Source organism: Pangasianodon hypophthalmus, chromosome 13, assembly GCF_027358585.1.
Source record: "Pangasianodon hypophthalmus isolate fPanHyp1 chromosome 13, fPanHyp1.pri, whole genome shotgun sequence".
Lineage (NCBI taxonomy): Eukaryota > Metazoa > Chordata > Actinopteri > Siluriformes > Pangasiidae > Pangasianodon > Pangasianodon hypophthalmus.
Window position 1 is genome coordinate 8,129,279 of NC_069722.1, and position 18,858 is coordinate 8,148,136.

Genomic DNA, 18,858 nt, shown 5'->3' on the forward strand with positions numbered 1-18,858 from the left:
ATTAAGGTATATAACTCAACCTTGATGACCAAGAAGGGAATAATTATTAAATAATACAATATACAGTCTTGAACTGGAGACTACATATCCCATGAGCCACCAGTGCTCAGGTCCTTTGACTCACCACAGCCCCTGCCCATGCTCCTGCCATGGATAATCCAGGTCAGTGAATACACAAATATAAGATTATTTTAAAAGAAAAATACATAGGTTAGACATGGAAATGAACCTTAAACTTATCTATATATCCATTTGGCCACCCTGCACAACACGAGACAATTAAAACTATCCATGTTTATGTCTTATGGAGTGCACAATGTGGATGTCTCCCAACATGAACCCAAAGGTGCTTTAAAGTGAGTGTCTGTGAATGTTGGTCCATGTCACAAGCATTGGACATTAGCTGTGTTACACAGAATAACACCAAAATATTGCAAATTTGAATGGGCACAAGCCAATTTTCCCCCTCTTTCATCCAGTTGCTATTTTTGTGGTCAGAACATTAACATGCCTGCATTGACTTTGATGCAGCAGGAGTTGAGATTTGAAATTGCAGTGGTATTTTTAAACCTTCTTTAGTCCAAAATTGCATTTGCATTATTGCCAATCAAGAAGCCCTTGTAACCAATTGTGCCGCTCCACAGAATGAAGTCTTAAAAGTCCAGTCCCATTTCTTACACCTTGTGACTCACTCTCTGCTGCTGTGGATCCCACAAAGATACCCTAAAGATTTATGCTCAACCTTTCTTCAGTGGATCTCACTTCAACTGCTTCTGTAATCATAGAGACTGTGATGCTCACACTGAAAATCCTTTCAACATACGTAGTACTGTTTGAATTTATAGTGTTCGTTTGTGGGTACACAAAGTAATGATTTAGAATCCCACTATCTGGTGTCATCCAACAGAGGATGGGTTCCCTTTTGAGTCTGCTTCCTCCAAGGAATCTTCCTCATGTTGTTTTAGGGAGTTTTTCCTTGACACTCTTGCTCATTAAGGATCTAAATATAAATCTACATTCAGATTTCTGTAAAGCTGCTTTGTGACTTTGTATATTCAGAAAAGCACAAAATACAACTGATTATTTGGTGTTTTACAAATAAGAACAAATGACCTAATTATGGCCCCTTAATCAAACACATTATTATGCACTAAACATCATACAATAAACAGAATATATGGAAAGCCTAACAAAGGCAATTAAATAACAACCTTGCCCAATTTATGTGATTATATAGACAAGGAATTATGACACCAGAATACATAATTGGCTTTTGTTGCTGGTTTGTGCTCCTGTTGGTTATTTCCACTAAAATATCAAGGTTAATTCTATAAGAGAATTAGAATTTTATAGAACTCATTCAGGGAAATGAAATCTGATGTGTTTGGACATAGCAACAGTACAGCAACTGTCTAACCTCACCTACTGATGTGTTTATTCAAACTGACAACTTTTTATAATCACACTGTACTTTGTGAGGTCATTCCTGTGCTAACAGTAATGGAAATATCAAGTATATATCTGACACACTTGCAACAGCATTATCTTGTGCCTTAATTTTTCTGGTTCGCATATTGATTAACTCTATCCAATCAGCCAATCTTGTGGCATCAAGAGCTTCAATTAGTGTTCACGTCAAACTTCAGAATGGGGAAAAAATGTATGAATCTAAGTGACTATGACTTTGGCATGGTTTTTGGGGCCAGACGTGCTGGTTTGAATATTTCAGAAACTGTTAATTTCCTGGGAGTTCCATGCACAATGTTCTCTAGAGTTTGCACAGAATAGTGAGAAGGAAAAAAAACACCTAGTAAGCATCAGTTCTGTTGACAGAAACACCTTGATGATGAGAGAGGTCAAAGGATTAGCCAGACTGGTTTGAGCTGACAGGAAGGCTAGAGTAACTCAAACAACCACTCTTTGCAAACGTGGTGAGCAGAAAAGCATCTTAAAATGCAAAACACATCCAATCTTGAAGCAGATACAACAGCAGGCTACAACAGCTACAACAGCAGAAATCTACATCAGGTTCCACAGCTGTCAGCCAAGAACAGGAGACAGACAGACAACAGAGTGTTCAGCTAACTTCTGCTCTGTTTCTGCTTGATTGGTCAGGTGGCAAGAGGTTATATTGGGTACAGAACAAAGCTTTTTGGTGTGAAGAAGACAGGCTGGGAGATTCAATGTTAGATGTTGACTTGTTTCAGATGGTGAAGAAAAGCCTAAGCCAGAAGGGTGAATTGTAGCAATCAACAACTGTGAGGTTACACTTTTCACATCCTGGCTATTAAACGTCCTGCAACACTGGGATAAAACCAAAATCTAACACCACAAACACTGAACTGCTAAAGACTGTGTGTGTTTTGCCATCTTTCATATTTTAATATGTTAATTATTTAATGTTAATGCATCATATCAGGAGATCAGTTAGGGACATTTGAGGAGATACAGCACTCTGATTTTGTGTGTGTGTGTGTGTGTGTGTGTGTGTGTGTGTGTGTGTGTGTGTGTGGATGTATGTTTGAACAGCTGCTGTCCACCGAAGCAATGTTGCAGTTGCCATTCTGAAATCCAGACCAGATGCATACTGTACAATAGACATTAGTGTATCTGTCTCATCTCGTCTCTGGGAATTTAGAGCCAACACTACCGTCTGTGTGCACTTGTGCAAGAGACAGCATGTGTGTTTAATATAGGTGTGAATTTTGACTGATTTCCCTGGTGCTTTGTTGCCTTCTGAGATTTGCTGACTGACTGGCAGCTGTGAGAGAGAGAGAGAGAAAGTGAGTTTGCCTACATTCACCGACAAAGAAATTAATAAGGAAATCAAGATATGTGGTTCTATATTGTGACTGAGCATTTCTGTTTGTTTTCAAAGGGCAGAAAGCCATATTGTAAAGCAGCAGGTTCTTGGCTGATCTGTGACAGTGTCTGCACTCCTGCTGTGTCAATCATCAGGCACATGACAGCTGATTGGCTATGAGCTGTGACGGACAGGGACAAGGAGCGGGATGTTCTGCCAGACACCCGCTCACACAGCACCTGGTCTTATACTCTTATGTACAGCAGCCAAACATTTGCGTATGTGTGTTTTATGTGTCAGCCTTAGTAACAGATGCTACTGTGCTTCACAGTGCTGCCTCTTATCACGCTGCAGTCTGAAAATGAACTGATGATTGCTTTCAACACTAGCTGGAGTGTGAGTGCTACACTTGTTAACTACAGATGCTAAACATGCTCTGTTCTGAGATGAGACTCAGAAACGGCAAGCACACGTTTTTCTTTTTTTTTTTTTTTTCATTGAAGTCACTGCAGTCACAGTTCATATGCCTGAAAGCTATACCCTGCTGTTTTTCTACCTATACTGCCTCTGGAGTCTATGTGCGATTTTCATGAAAAAACAATTTTGACATGTTTCACTTTACTGAGAAAAGAATTCAAACCTTTTTTCATCAAAAGTCACTTATAATGGATGTCTACGGGCAGTTGTTGAATTCCATCAGTAAACACCTCAGAAAAACACTGAATTTCATAAAATGCTTTGATATATTGTTCAGTTAATGAAGTTGTAAGCACTAACTCTGTGTAATTCAACCTTTCAGAGGGTAGAATTTGTGATTATGCATTGCAGACATAGACATGTAAACAGATGTGCCTCAGTTTCCTTCTAATGATGCATGGAAAACAAAATCTTCAGGAAAGTGTAAGTAAACCAAATTATTTTGGTGTAAAACTTCTTAGAGTGGCATGAAAATAATAAAAAATTATAACATTAACTTAGTCAGATTGAGTCTGATAGAAACGTGTAATTCCAAGCTCTCAGTTTATTGAGGGAGTTCAACACCTGCCTTAGACCTCTATTATAACTGCATTTTCACAATTTCCCCCATTACTGTCTCACTCTTATACTGCAATAAATAGGAAACATGCTGAACTTATTGGGCGCTTGTCAAATTACTGTAGATGTGAAATCACACATATGCTACAGATGCAATAGTTAGAATACAGCTTGCAGAATCGCTGGAGTAGGGCTTTAGGACCTGAATCCGGTATCGAGACATTTTCTGTATTGACTTGTATTGTCTTGGCATTTACACTTGGAATTCTTTTGGGCATTAGTCTTTGTTTTGAGAGTTTGTAAAAATGATGTTTGTGTTGTCATTGCTTTCTGCACGCACAAAGTTTGACAAAAAGTAATTCCTTCTTCTAGAAAACATAGCATAATCATTAGCGCAATACATAAATAAAGCCAACAAGTTATAGTAAAGGCTTGGCCTCGAAAAGGATTGGATGTTTTCAGTCTTGCTTTCATTTGGACTTGTGCTTGACTTGACCTTGACCTTGACCTTGGTCTTGAGTTGATCTTGGTTAGTCCTGGGCTTGTATGATCTTGTCTTGGATTTGATAGCAGTCTTGACTACAGTCCTATGCTGGAGTATTTGTTTATGGTTCCATTAGGCATGATATCAAATCAGTAATGACCCATTAACATTAAGTAATGGCTCATAGTATACAACTAAACTCCACCTTGATGAAACTGTATCTCAGACATGGACCAGTTGGGCCAAAATTGACATGGCATTATATGTGAAAAACCATATAATTGGCTGTTTACATGTGGGTCATTGCATTAACCACCCCTTCATGTCTAAACTACATTTAACCTTAATTATCTGATAGCTAAGAGCTAACATAATTTACATAATTGGTTAACATAATACAGTGTATGTAATGTTAACACAGTAACCAACACCTCTATTCATTGATGATCTCACAATTATCCACATTTAGTATTGCGAAACTTTAAATAATGTTAATTTATGCACAGGTTTTTGTTATCCTGGAGAGAATCAACATAAGCTAAGTTATGTGTTCATTATCTAGTTCCCATTCAAATGGGCATCAATTATTATAATATTTCTATAATATTAATGCAAGCATAACTCTGGACATAAAAAGTAAAATAAAATGAAATAAAGAGTGAGTGGAAATACAGCTTACAATAAAGCAAAGTTTTTTCCCCACATCTGCTTTACTATAAAAGCTTGCCGAGTATGCTGACCTCCTAGTGACCTTTCTCCCAGGCGCCAGACAAAATGAGCAGCATTCGGTTACTGCTGCTGTCTGAGAGAGAGTACTGTGTGAAAAATGATACTGATCTGTGTATAACCTTGTTTGTGTGTAATCTCTCAGTGTGATGAGGTGGGGAGGAACATATTTAGCGGAAAACACTTTTCCCACTTACATATGCAATGTTTCAGCTTATCCTGATTATGGTGAAAAAGCAGCTTATGTAAATAGAGTCAGGAAAGATCTTGATCGCTTTCAGTCACTCTCATTTTTCTGAACTCTGCGGCTTCAGGGCACACACACACACACACACACACACACACACACAGGCACTCACCTACCGCTTGAAAGTTTCCTTGGCAACACCAATTTCTAATTTTCCGTGAACGAGAAAGCCAGTGCACACACGAGAGATTTAAACCCGGAGAACATGCACTTCTCCACTGATGTGCTTGTTCTAAAAACAAACACTTTAAACGATAAATTATGAAGCACAAATAGTCCTTCTCAACTCTAATTCTGAACCCAGAGTGAAGGTCAGCTTTGCACTTGACCCAAGTGTCACTGATGTTGCCACAGATGAACACTCATTGGGTGTGTACTGCATACAGACGACAAGAAGCACAAAATCAGTGACATAAAATAGTGGCCATGGTTTTTGTGGTAAATGGATCCACATCATTTACATTTGGATGGAAGTGAAAGGAGTGACGTTTTTGTTTTTATCAGTGTATGTTCAGTGATCTGTCTGCAGGTGAAAAGTGTGTGCCAGACAAGTCACACACTCTTTCCAGGTAGGTGGGTGAGGAAGGTGTGTGTGTGTGTGTGTGTGTGTTTGTGTGTGAGCGGATGTTGCTTTATCAGTGTGTGGTTTATGGGCTCCTTGAGTTTAACTGGCAGCCAAAAAAGAGGTATAAGGTGTGTGTGTGTGTGTGTGTTCATGTGTATGCTTAGGGCACAGGATGGAGACACACACATACACACAGAGTAATCCTCTTACTCTCAGTGTGAGCTGTGATGCTCTGTTGGTTGATGGCTGATGCTGCCAACCTCATCTACCCCCTGCCTTCACAAAACCACATGCCACATGTGCAGTAACAATTTTTCAAGAGATAACGGACGGTAATGTGTTTATTAAGACAAAATGTCTGCTGCATGGAATGCAACTACTAAATCATTCTGCATTTGCTTTTGCTCTCTTTTAGCTTTATGGCAAGACAGTATAGGAAGATTGATTGTGGTCACGTCAGTCGTTTTTCAAATTTTTTGATAAATTGCATCTTTAATATGTCTGCACGTAAACTGCAGTAACAAAATGTCAAAACTCAGCAGTAATATGTTTATTTCACTGTCCACTCATGACCACCACATTATTTAAAAGTTTGAAAGCAACTTTGGAGAAGGCTGTAAAATTTCAAAATGTTTAAGCATTGCTAAATTTTTCCATGTATATTCTTATCCCTATTTACAAACTTGCTACAAACGAATTCCTCACAATGCTGATAATTGTTGGATTTATGATAGATTATTTATTATATATGACATAATTCTTTTTATGACAGTGCATGTTTTTTCTTCATTAAATGATAATGAATAATAATTCCAACAAACTGCTCTGTAAACGTCTTTCCCTGAAGGGTGCATTCACAGCGAAATAAACATTTTAGTTCTAACATCATCCAAATGCTACATTTTTGGTTTTATAAAATATGCAGATTTATACAGATTGAATTAGATAAATCCAAATGCAAATTTTTTAGGAAAAGGTTCCTATACACACAATATTTGTAGGAATATCTGTAGTGTCTTGCCTTAACATAGCATATTTTAAGGTTTCAGCAGTGATGTTACTCACGTGACATTTCAAACACTCTTAACTTCATTAAATCTTTAACACATTTACTCTGCTTCTACATTACAATGAATTTGCATGTGTTTGTGTGCGAGTTCTAAACAGGAAGATCCAACTAACCTCACTTGGAAAGCTGACACATCATCATCACCTTTATGTGACTTAGTACATAGTGACAAAGCAAAAATATATTAATGATGCTCACGATATGTCATACCACAATCCTGTGTGAAAATCTTAACTTATAAGACTCTGTAAATGTCATTGTTGCAGTCTCACACAATCAGTGTCATGCTTTGATCAACTTTTTGGAAAGCTACATGCCGGGAAATGAACATAAGCGGAATCAATTTAGTTGGTAATCAGCAATCACCAGTCTGCATCTCATCCAAAGTGTACCTTTTACAGAAACGGAACAACTACTACCCAGTTTTTTGCTGGGTACTGGGCCATTGTGGGCTCTCTGGCAATAAGCAGGCAGACACGGCTGCTAAAAAGGCTCTTGGAATGAGAATCAGTGAGTGCCCTATCCCACCATCAGACCTCAGACCAATCTTGAACTCCTAAACTGTAAGAAAGTGGCAAGTGAAATGGGATGAAAATGAGGATAAAAAACTGCATGAAATCAGTCCTGTTATTGGCAGAAGATTGACTCCTTTCTTTAAAACTTGCTGGGATCAGACTGTGTACACAAGATGTCACATAGGTCACTCGAGACTAACCCATATTTTTTTATTAACGGGTGAAGAGGCACCATCGTGTCAGTCATGTAGAACTCCTCTGACCCCAAATCACATTTTAGTAAACTTTTCTGCTTTTAATGTCATCTCACAAAGATATTACTCAGTAAGGTCTTTTAAGGAGATTTTTGGCAACGTAACTCCAGAAAGAATTTTAGAATTTTCAAATTAAAATTAATTAAATTTAATTTGAAACGATCCATATAAATGGTTACGTTGCTCAGTGTGAACTATTTTACACTTTGAAATTGTTTTACTTTTTAAAATATCTTCTATTCAATTGTGTTATTTGTTTGCCTGTTTATTTTTGTGTGCCTGTTCTTACGTATATATACCCATATATTCATTTATACACTTTTATTCATTTATTATTTATAACCTTGCCATGAACTTAGCACTTGATGCTGAACATGGCTTTAAAATGTAAACACCTAACCTAACCCATCAGCAATCACCAGCTGTCAAACACTGCACACTTGCATCTTCACATTGTCAAAACAGCAGACAAAACTTTCAAATGTTTAAATACCTTAATAAAAAGGCATTAAAAACAATAGACCTAATCAGATATTATTTCCCTTCCAAGGCTAGTGTGAACAGAGATCAGAGAGTGAAGAGATGACGATGATGCTTGTGTTTAAATGTGGCGAGTGACTTTTACCTCGGGTGATGAGATAGAGACTGATGTGGATGATGCTGATAATCAAAGTCGTAACTCATTTCCCATTGGCAGTAAAGTCTTTCTATAAAAAGTTTTGGTTATAAATGGAGAAGTAAGTGGTGCGTCTTTCAGTGGAATGGGAACGCAATCATTAAATGAAATTTTCCCTTTTCTCTTTTGGGAGTAACTAGGCTATCTCAAGATGTAATTTAATTCTAATTGAGATACATGCACAAGAGAAGCTTATTTCAGATTACATATAGTACACTGCTAAAAATGACAGCAAGTGAAAATGTCTTAAATGTAGTCAGAATGATCTTGTATTTTCTATTATAAGACTACAATAAACCAAATATAATAGAAGATTATTAAACCTGTTTCTAGAATTTTTTTCTTTCTTGTTCTATTGGCAGATAATTTTGTTCATTTTAAGCATTTATTTCTAAAAAGAAGAAAACTTATCTGCCAATAGAATGAGAAAAAGTAAAGCTGGAAATGAGTAGAAATGACTAGATATAGGTTTAATATCGTTATATTTATGTTATTGTAATCTTATAATAGGAAATATCAGATAAATTTGACTATATTTAAGATATTTTCACTAGCTGTCATTTTTGCAGTGTACAGAAAGTCAACTTGAGCATATGAAACATTCTCCCAGCTGCTACACACATAGATCACTTTTCATCCTCCATCATTTATCTGTGATGTATAGAGTGATGACTGCAGCCAATCAGAGCATCCTGTTCTGAATTGTGAAAAAGTAGAGTAGGTGTATTTTCTGAGCTCTGCTGAGGGTGAATCAGTGTGGCCTTTGTCCGACAGGAGGTGTTTGGTCTTGTTGATTTTGTGATGATGTACTCTGCAAGGGTTTAACGTAGGGCTCAACGAGTTAAGCGTAAAATAATTGCAAAGCGCTGTTAACGGTCATACTTTTGACCTGCAGTGAACCGTGTGTGTGCGCATTACTGCATTGCTGTTCATTAGCTTAAACAAGATGTTGTGTGGAGGAGCCGGAAACCACGGCAACAGCTCAGTTCCGCTGTGACATCACAACGCAGGCGGGAGGCAGTTACTGTGGAAACAGCTGCCCGGTTGACGATAACCAGCCTTTGTGATTCGTGTACATGAGCACAGAATGAAACTGCATCACTTTCTCTTGACTTTTTCTCTCCCTCGAGAGTTTATTATGGACAGGAATATGCAACTAGTGTGAGCTCTGACATGCCTTAAGCAAAAACATGGAGAGGTTTAGGACAGGATGAATAGAAAGTCATGGTGGCTATGTCACTTGTAACGCTTGTGTGGCCTTATAACTTGAAAGCTTTCACCTGCATTGTCCATTTTAGAGTCTCAAACGAGTCAGTGAGTTAATCTCATGGCATGATTAGGCTCCAGGGCTGCTCCAGGCATCAGTAGTTCTGTGATTACACGTCTATCTCACTCTGTCAGCCAGTTCTCCTCAAGTCCATCATCATGTGGCTTCAAGTGCAGAAATAAAATGACCTTTTTGGCATTCTGACCCAGTGTCGTTTTCTGGAGTGCATAATTCTGCACGAGTGAAGCGCTATCACGTGTGACAGCCAATTCCCATTAGAGTTACTGAGGTGAATAACAGAGTTACTGAGGACTGTAGTGATTCAATCCTGCGTGAATTAACTCTGCTTATGACATTGTGAAATCTGAAAGGGGTGCTACTGAAATAAAATACAAGTAGTTTAAATCAAGGATGGAAATAAAAACCTGCTCACACATATAATCCCATAAAATCTCTGTATTCTTGCTTACTTTCAGTGACAAAATAATAAACAACAACAACTTCATGGTCAATAAATAGTCCTCTGTGGCACTCATTAGCACATTTGTACAGCGTAGAAGCATAGAATTGTAATTTCACAACAGATCACAGCTGTGAGAAATCCAGTTTAGAAGGATGAGCTCAGGACACAGCTGTGTTTATTTGTTTCTGTGTTTGCTGCGTTTTTTTCTACATGATGTTGCAGCTTTTGGCTCTGTCCTTCCTGAGCGTAGGGGAGGGTTCGAGGGGTGTGGTGCGGGAGTTGATTGGCAGCAGGGGCTGATGGGATATGCGCTTGAGGGTGCGGCGAGAGGAGCTTCGCTTGAGGCCGGGGACGGGGCGTCTGACGGAGGCAAGAGTGGTGACGTGAAAGACGTCTCGCACGCTGTTTACGCACATACGTGAGGAACACTCGACGTACGCCACTGCGCCGAGCTCCCGTGCCCGCAGACTGCCCTGAAAAAGAGAGAGAGAGAGAGAGAGATGTGATTAATGATGCTTCATTTTTGTGTCCATCTGTATCCCATATTACATTTGTGTTGGGTTTCTTACATTGCATTTTGTTTTGAGAACTGTGTGAAATCTCTATATGCTTTGGAAAGGCACCACGAGAACAAAAAATTAAATGTACAGAATTTTTCACATAAACGTAGTCCATTGTCCAATGTTCTGGAAAGCTTCTTTGCCTTTCCAATAGAGCTCCAAGAATAATGTAGCTAAGAAGTAATGGTCTATGTCACCTAAAATATTTTCCATAAAAGATTTCCATGACCAAACCAAATCCAAATATACCTGTTTTAAATTACATTAAGATACACCTTCAGATAAATCATTTTGCAGATGTCTATATTTATAAATTTACAATATTATGCCAAAGTGCTATATAATCATCATCCGCATAACCGGCTTTCCTGACAGAATTAAAGCAATAGTTTAATGCTTGTAAAATGCATTCAAGTCTTTACTGAACTCATATTTACTGGTTGGAAATGTTCTGAAACTTACTTGGAAACTTAACTGTGTGATGCAAAGTTATAAACAAGCAGCAACAAAAATTAAAAACATGGCAGGAGCTTCAACATTTATATGCAGTTAGGAGTGAATTGTCAGGATTTAACTGTATATGTGCCTATGAAACATTCCCCATAATTATCCATCACTGATTAGATAATAAATAGTGTGGTGTAGTTTAGCAACTGTAGATGTTGCCATAGAAACGACTAATTTCCAAGTCCAAGGATATGAACTACTCAGAGTAGAATCTCCAAGCCTTCATTCCTTGTAATTACCATAATTCTGGCGTGACCTGAACACACTGGGAGATGGGGCAGAAAGATAGCAAGTGAAAAAAGGTGATTCTGGTTGTCTAAAAACAGAGCAACTTCACCATGTAGCAGAGAATTCTGCTACATGGTGAAGTTGTCCATATTTATAGATTACAGTAATATTGTGTTTAATGTGACATTACTAAAGAATGAGATGAGGTTTGACGCAGATATTAGCCACTATTTACAGAAAAGATTTGGAGTGACAGACTTGTTAACTACATTACTCTTGTAGCACCAATGAAAGACCAAACATGTCTTGGCTTCCATTCCTCCGCTTTGAACCCACCACAACCCTGATCAGGATATAATTTATACAACATATAATTCCTATCTTCTCCCCAGGAACCTTTTTCCACTTCTCCCTCTCTCCCTCGTCCTCTCTGCTACTGTCTACATTTAAGTGGGAGCGATCTGTGAACTGCACTCTCAAGTTCCTAGTATGAATGACAGTTATAACAAAAATGCTGCCTAGATAAAAATAAACGCTGCCTGGCTTTTTTTTTCCTCTTTCATTTCCCACCAGCTACCTACTGCTGTACCTCCCTCCCTCCCTTAATCACGCTCCTGTCCTGTAATTATGAGCTTAGCTCTCTGATTTCTTATTCCTTAGGGATGCAAAAAAATCATAGAAATAGAAAATTGATAACATATGTTATGGTTAATTACTCTATTTTGTAGATCAAACTGGATATGACAGCTAATGCATAACTGGTATTTTGTGTCATTTGTGTGGTGTGGCTATAGCACGGACCATACAGTAATGAACATATACAGTATACTGGATCAGCTGTGTCTGTGGGGCAATTTCGGATGATATAACCTAATTAGAGTGGCTTACAGATAATACTGATTACATAGTCTGGAGCAGTGAACTGAAAGTTTGGCCAAGGAAGTGTATACTCGACTTAATAAATCATATGCTTCTGCAGTCTATGCCATGTTACTTTTAATTAATGCCAACACAATGGAATTAATTTCAAGACACTGTAAATGCTGATTGCATACCAGGGTGTATTTAGGAATTAAAGATAATACTGAATCTATTTGGTCTATTTCTCCATCAGCCTTTCTTGCTCTGTTTGCCCCTCTGCATATTTCCCATCAGTCACATTTATTAGCCTTATTATTACAGGAAGCTCACACATGACTGAAACACAATCCTGCTATAGCTTTTTGAAACTGTGTGCGAGAGTGGGTGAGTGTGTGAGCATGCATCTGAATGTAGTTGTCAGAGCAAGTACGTGTACTGTCACCTCTTATATGCATGGATGGGTGCATGAGAAAACGAATTCCAATCTCTGATGTAGATACAGAGTTGACAGTTTTCCTAATGAAAATTTAACCATGTTTTGTTGGTGCAGCATTTACTATGATGTGTCCGTTATAGTTATACTACTATGCGCACTATGTTGTGCCTCAAGAAACACTACTGGAACTGACAAAACTTACACAAATAATTGAAATATTTATGGTTTGTTAAAGCGCTCATTTGCATGTTGTTCATATTCTGCAATATCAGTATTGTAAAGGTCAAAATAGACAAGTGATACAAGTGATCTATTGTATACAGCTCTACAGAAAACTGACCAGTGTCTTTTCATCATATAAAACCTACGGCAGAGTAACATAACTATTAACAGTAAGTAGCACAGTAAAAATGGTAATGCCATGGTCAAGAGTATAAGAATTAGTGCTACTATGAGACATTATACTACCACAATAAACTGTATACAGTATGGCCAAAAGTATGTGGACATCTGACCATGACACTCATATGTGCTTGTTGAACATCCTGTTCCAAATGCATGGGATTAAATGGAGCTGGTTCCCCCTTTTGCTGCTATGACAGCCTCCACTCCTCTGGGAAGGCTTTCCGATTTTGGGATGTTGCTTGGGGATTTGTGGTCATTCAGCCACAAGAGCATTAGTGAGGTCAGGCACTGATATCAGGCGAGGCGGCCTTTGATGCAGTCAGTGTTCCAGTTCATCCCAAAGGTGTTTAGTGGGACTGAGGTCAGGTTTTTTTTGCAGGCAACTTGAGTTCCACTCCAACCTTGGCAAACCATGTCTTCATGGATCTCACTTTGTGCACAGGGGCGTTGTCATACTGGAACAAGTTTGGGTCCCTTAATTCCAGTGAAGAGAAATCATAATGCTACAACATACAAAGACATTCTACACAATCGTGTGCCTAGAAATTTGTGGCAACAGTTTGGAGAAGGGCCATATATGGATGTGATGGTCAGGCGTCCACATACTTTTGGCCAGTATAAAACCACTGGACTGTTAAGGTTAAATGTTTAATAATCAGAGTTATACAACAAGAATGTTGATTTCTCAATTCTGTGGATTAATTTTTATGGTAGCTCTGACATTTTCTCCAGCTGTAATTTAAGTGATAAATTTATATTAATATGCTCATTTTAATAAATTATTGTTTCTATAGCAACAGCTCATTCACGGTGACTTGTATGGCAGATACTCCACGTAATCTTTGCCTAATAATAGATAATTAAGAAAGCATGTTATTTAACAAAGGCAAATGTATCATTGTTAATATGGTTAAGTTTTCTTTTAGGAGATGTTTATTTTTGCTTTATGGAAGAAGTTTTGAGTGTCAGGTCTTTGTAAAGGTCAGTAAGTTTTCGGAGTTTGTGCTTTCTGGTATGACAGGCTGTATTTCTTTGTCTTATTAACTTCAACAGAGATAGGAAAAAGAGTCTGGTGAGGGAGCGACTGTTTATAGCTGCTATAACATAAAGCATAACAAGAACTAGCTTGTCTCATGGATCTTCCATACTGTTAAATGCAATTAAGTTAATAAACATTTAAAAAGCATTATGTATCATTAATTAATAAATTAAAAATTGTAACTGTTGGCAAATCGCTGTGGTATAAGAGGAATAAAACACTTTTCGACATGCTGTTGTAGGAAAATAATCCACTTTCTGTTGGTCCACATCACACTCCCCTGGCATAGATTTGTTTTATTCCCTACTGATGAATTCTCTAATCTGATTGGTCAGAATGTGTTGATTAATATTCTATAACAGCAGCTCTGACAGTGATTCCAGCTGCAAGGCAAACCACACGTTTATTATTTATGCACTCAATTTAATGTATTATTGTCTCTATAGTAACAGTTTACACAGGGACTTGTATGGCAGACTCTCTACATATTTTTTAAGTGTGTAACTGTAGATATGGTGAAGTTTTCGGTAGGAAGATGTTTATTTAACATTGGAAGGAGTCTCCAGTGTCAGCGCTTTGTAACAGTCAGTGGTAAAGATGTAAATTTAAGTTTCTCACTACGAAGCTGCATTTTTTTTTGTCTTATTACTTCTAGAGGCAAAACCACTGTCAATAGTAGCACAGTAAACTATAGTGAACATTTGGAAGGGTTATGTACACCTGTCAATGTGAGTTGCTTCACATGTCAAGGATTTGCTGCTGGAAGTATAGGGAATAACCAACAGGTTTAACCTTCTTTCTATCTCTCACTTCTACACACACACACACACACACACACACACACACACACACACGAGACCAAAGCCTGTGATACCAGGCTGCACTTTTTCATCAAAGTCTGCTGTAGCTTTACTTCTTCAATTTGCTAAATCCCAGGCATGAATATTAAACAGCCTGGATAGACTCATCCAAATCGAATCTAACACTACCGTCTGTCAGCTCCTCTCAGACTGTCTCATTTAGTCGTGTGTGCGTGTGTGTGTGTGAGAGTGAGCGAGAGAGATTGAGCCATCTCTCTGGTGAGACCCACTACAGTATCTGTGTAAACAGTAATATTAAAAGCGATAGTTCTTCTTCTTCATTCTCACTGCACAGCCTCCACTTTGCTTTCTCCTCATTTCCCTCAAGTACATGTGCCTTCTCACCTGCTCGTGTGTGACGGGTATGAGGCGCTGTTTGGACAGTTCTCGCAAGGTGCTGACGTCCGTCCTCATGTCGAGCTTACAGCCCACTAGCACTAGCTTAGCATTGGGACAGTACTCCTGAGCCTCAGCCTGCCACTGAGACACACAGAGGAAAAGAGCAGTTACACATCTACATTCCAATAATATACAATTAATATGCATGAATTTTATTATTAATAAGTAATATACTGCATATGCTTAATACGTAATGTGATGTAATATGTATACAAGTTTATTAATATATAAACTGTGATGGGTTTAACACAAATACTGAACTGAAGTTGGAGCAACATATTAAACAAATACTCCAGTGTTTTTCAGTCTAATCTGTAATTCATTTCTGTCTGTAGCATGTGTGATTACATAATTTTACTGTAGAGTTGGATAAAACTCCATAATAACAGCTTTGATGATACTTTCTCTTATGCGTCTTTCATCCTAAGACATTTATTATTTATAACCACACTGAAACTTTCCATTATAAGTGATCATTAAGTAACAGTATAGGAAAATGTGTTTTGTAAAGTTATTCTTCAAGGTAATTGCATATATACCTGCAATTGTTTTGTCTTCAAATATGAATAAATTAATGCAATAAATTTATAAATACATAAATAAGTTATACAGATATAAAAAAACCAAACATTATTATTATTATTATTATTATTATTATTATTATTATTATATAAATAACCACAAAAAACAAAGAAAACTATTATTAATAAACCTATACTACTATTACTACAAAATGTCAAGTTACTAAAGATAACATTCTTTGATTCATTCTAGCCTAGGGGTATACAAACTTTTGCACGCTGTTCTATATTTTGTTCTATTATGTTATATATTCAGTAGGTGCAAGGACTCAGTGAAATCTACCCTCCTATAAAGAGACAAAGTCATCTAAACTCTATGTTCAGTGTCCTGTTGTCCGCTAATTTTAGTAGCTTTTCATCCAGTTTGTTGTTTCCTCCAGACATCTAAACAACGCCGCTGTCCTCGGCTCTATAGCCAGCCAGCTCAGCTATGCCAGTTATGCCACTGTTCCCCTCTGGCTCAATGTGTTCAGCCATCCATCAACTCATCTCAGTGATCTTTTAGCCCTCGGCACCATCACTCACTGTGCAGTCAGAATACAGCATCGCTCCACATTTCACGCCTTTCAGCCCCGCCCACATGGGGAGGGGTCAGAGGTGACAGGCTGGAGTTCTCGGACTGGCACCTCAAAAAAACCAAATGGGTGTTTGGGATCATCGCAAACGCTCTAAACTATTTTCTGATCATCGCACTAGTCTGACTTTGAGACTGAGCTCAGAGACAGGAATGTTCCGTCTCTCTCACGTCTCTGATGTAAACACATGTGGGCTGAGGCACAAAACAGGGCGAAGCTCCACTTAGATTGCACAATAGAAACGGCCTTAAGTGCCAGGCATGCCAAAACAATGATTAGGCTACCAAAGCGTGGGAATGTCCCTTACACGGCTGCTTTTAAACCATGAATACGGCAGACCACACAGCTTAAACTCCTCACGATCTTAAACCCTGCAGGGCCATTCTCACACCCTGTGCACACCACATAATTGTTGACCTTTTGAAAAGAAAATAGCAATTTCAGTTAATCCTTTATACAAATAGAGAGACACACACAAACCAAAGACTTTTTATGGTTTTCAGCAGTGGAAGATTAAGTGCTGGAATGTGTGAAATAAATTTTATCCGGAAATATTGTTCATGAAGGGTGAGAGAAGAGCATTTGTCTTTTCATGCCGAGTTCATTTTAATAGCCTTTTGAACTTGCAGCAAAATTTTAATCATAGTGAAACCAGATAATTTTTAACTCCTATTTATTCAGATGTTTAGTTGACAGGGTAATATTGATACAGTAATGCAGGATAATATCGAGTTTATGAATGTAGCATTAAAATAATGGTACGCCTTACATAAAGGTGCGTTACATTATGGTACGCTTTACATTAACTTCCTTAAAAGACATCACTTACATGTTACATATTAACATGAACAAGCCATAAAATGCAGCATTATTACACCATAAGTAACCTTAACAAAATAACTAGTACTTTTTTTTTAAACAAATAATATGCCAAATAGCCCAAATAGTCAATAAGCTGACAATGGCCAAAAAACATGTTTTTGGTTGTTAATTGGCAAAATTCAGAACTGAGGCTGAAACACATTCCAACATTTAGGCATGAAGACTGGAGTTAAGGAATGTGCTGTAATTTAATTTGTGCTTGTTTATGTGGACTTATTTTTAGTCATGGATTGAGTGCTGGTGTCTGTAACTAACATTTAAACAAATGTCAGTTGATACGTGTTAATTTTGTTACTTTGCAAAATTATTCACACTTTAACAAATACCAAGTTTAACATTTGTTAATGTTCAGTAATGCAGGAAATGTTAGTTAATGTGTGTACATGTGCGATTTCTTTATGCTCCTGTATTAGTATTATGTTTAAGGAAAGGACAGTAGAGAGAGAGAGAGAGAGAAAAAAATAGGAGGCCTGGAGAAGTTTCAGACCTTCTTTGGAACGCTGTCCAGAGTCTCAGGCCTGCTGATGTCGAAACAAATGAGCACCGCATCTGAGTCTGGGTACGCCAGCGGCCGCACATTATCATAGTATGAAGAGCCTGTTGACACACACAAACAGAAATATTCTTAAATAATAATACAAGTAAACATCTGGAGGTTATACAGGTTTTATGATTCTGTCTGCATCTCAATATTGAGGAAGTGCAGTTTACTACAAGAGAAAGTTTCTCTTAACGCTGCCAGAAATGGTCATTTGGGTAAAGTAGAAGATGCTGAAACTCTTACATTCTGACAGTAATGAAGCAGACACTTTATTCCTTTGTAATTCCCTATGCATAAGAATAAACAAAGAGACATGGGAGAAAAGCTGAATGGTTCCTTTCTGTACGGGGTCAAAGTATCTTTCATTTTAAAGCCGTAAACAAATGGACCATTCAGCAAAGTCAAAAGAAATGCTCTTTTGTTTTACAATTTACCCACAAAATATAATTAATACAACTGCAAAATGAATAAAAAAAATAAAATGTAAATGTAGCCTGCAACAAGCAATTCAAAACATAAGGCAAAAGCAACAACAAAAAAATATTTAAGCAATGAACAGATGGATTATACAGCAAACTCTTCCCCATGGCATTACTAGTTTCATTTACACATGCAAGCAAAAACAAGGGCACAAGCTATATCTTACCCAAGATACTGATAAAAACACAAAACACCTCCCAGGGGTTTATAAGGCACAATAATACTAATAAAAAGGAAAACTAAAAGTTGTTGATGCAATGTACTGTATAATATATAATGCATGTTTTGTACCTGAACTTCATCCATATTTATAGGTGAACTCGCCAGCTGCTGTGGCCATTTCAACAACAGCATAAAGAATATCACCAGTTGTTCGCTTCATAAATGAGTTTAGAAGGGC

The 18,858-nt window shown here is 37.7% G+C and overlaps 1 protein-coding gene and 1 long non-coding RNA gene across 3 annotated transcripts in view; one reads left to right on the forward strand and one right to left on the reverse strand.

The window, feature by feature from the left end:
* The window catches only part of LOC117599010 (uncharacterized), a 22,727-nt gene continuing 3,869 nt past the window's right edge, over positions 1-18,858 (forward strand). The window contains exon 1 of the long non-coding RNA XR_004579452.2: positions 1-162. This is a non-coding gene — a long non-coding RNA (uncharacterized LOC117599010). The remainder of the gene's footprint in view (positions 163-18,858) is intronic.
* rnd2 (Rho family GTPase 2) overlaps positions 10,078-18,858 on the reverse strand; it is a 24,807-nt gene continuing 16,026 nt past the window's right edge. Inside the window, exons 3-5 of one of the 2 annotated variants that reach the window (XM_026916053.3) lie at positions 17,925-18,034; positions 15,346-15,480; positions 10,078-10,577 (exon numbers count right to left, since the gene is read on the reverse strand). In XM_026916053.3, the coding sequence (XP_026771854.1) occupies positions 10,311-10,577; positions 15,346-15,480; positions 17,925-18,034 (512 nt within the window). In that variant the 3' untranslated portion in view covers positions 10,078-10,310. The remainder of the gene's footprint in view (positions 10,578-15,345; positions 15,481-17,924; positions 18,035-18,858) is intronic. The other variant, XM_053239414.1, reaches the window with a different exon arrangement.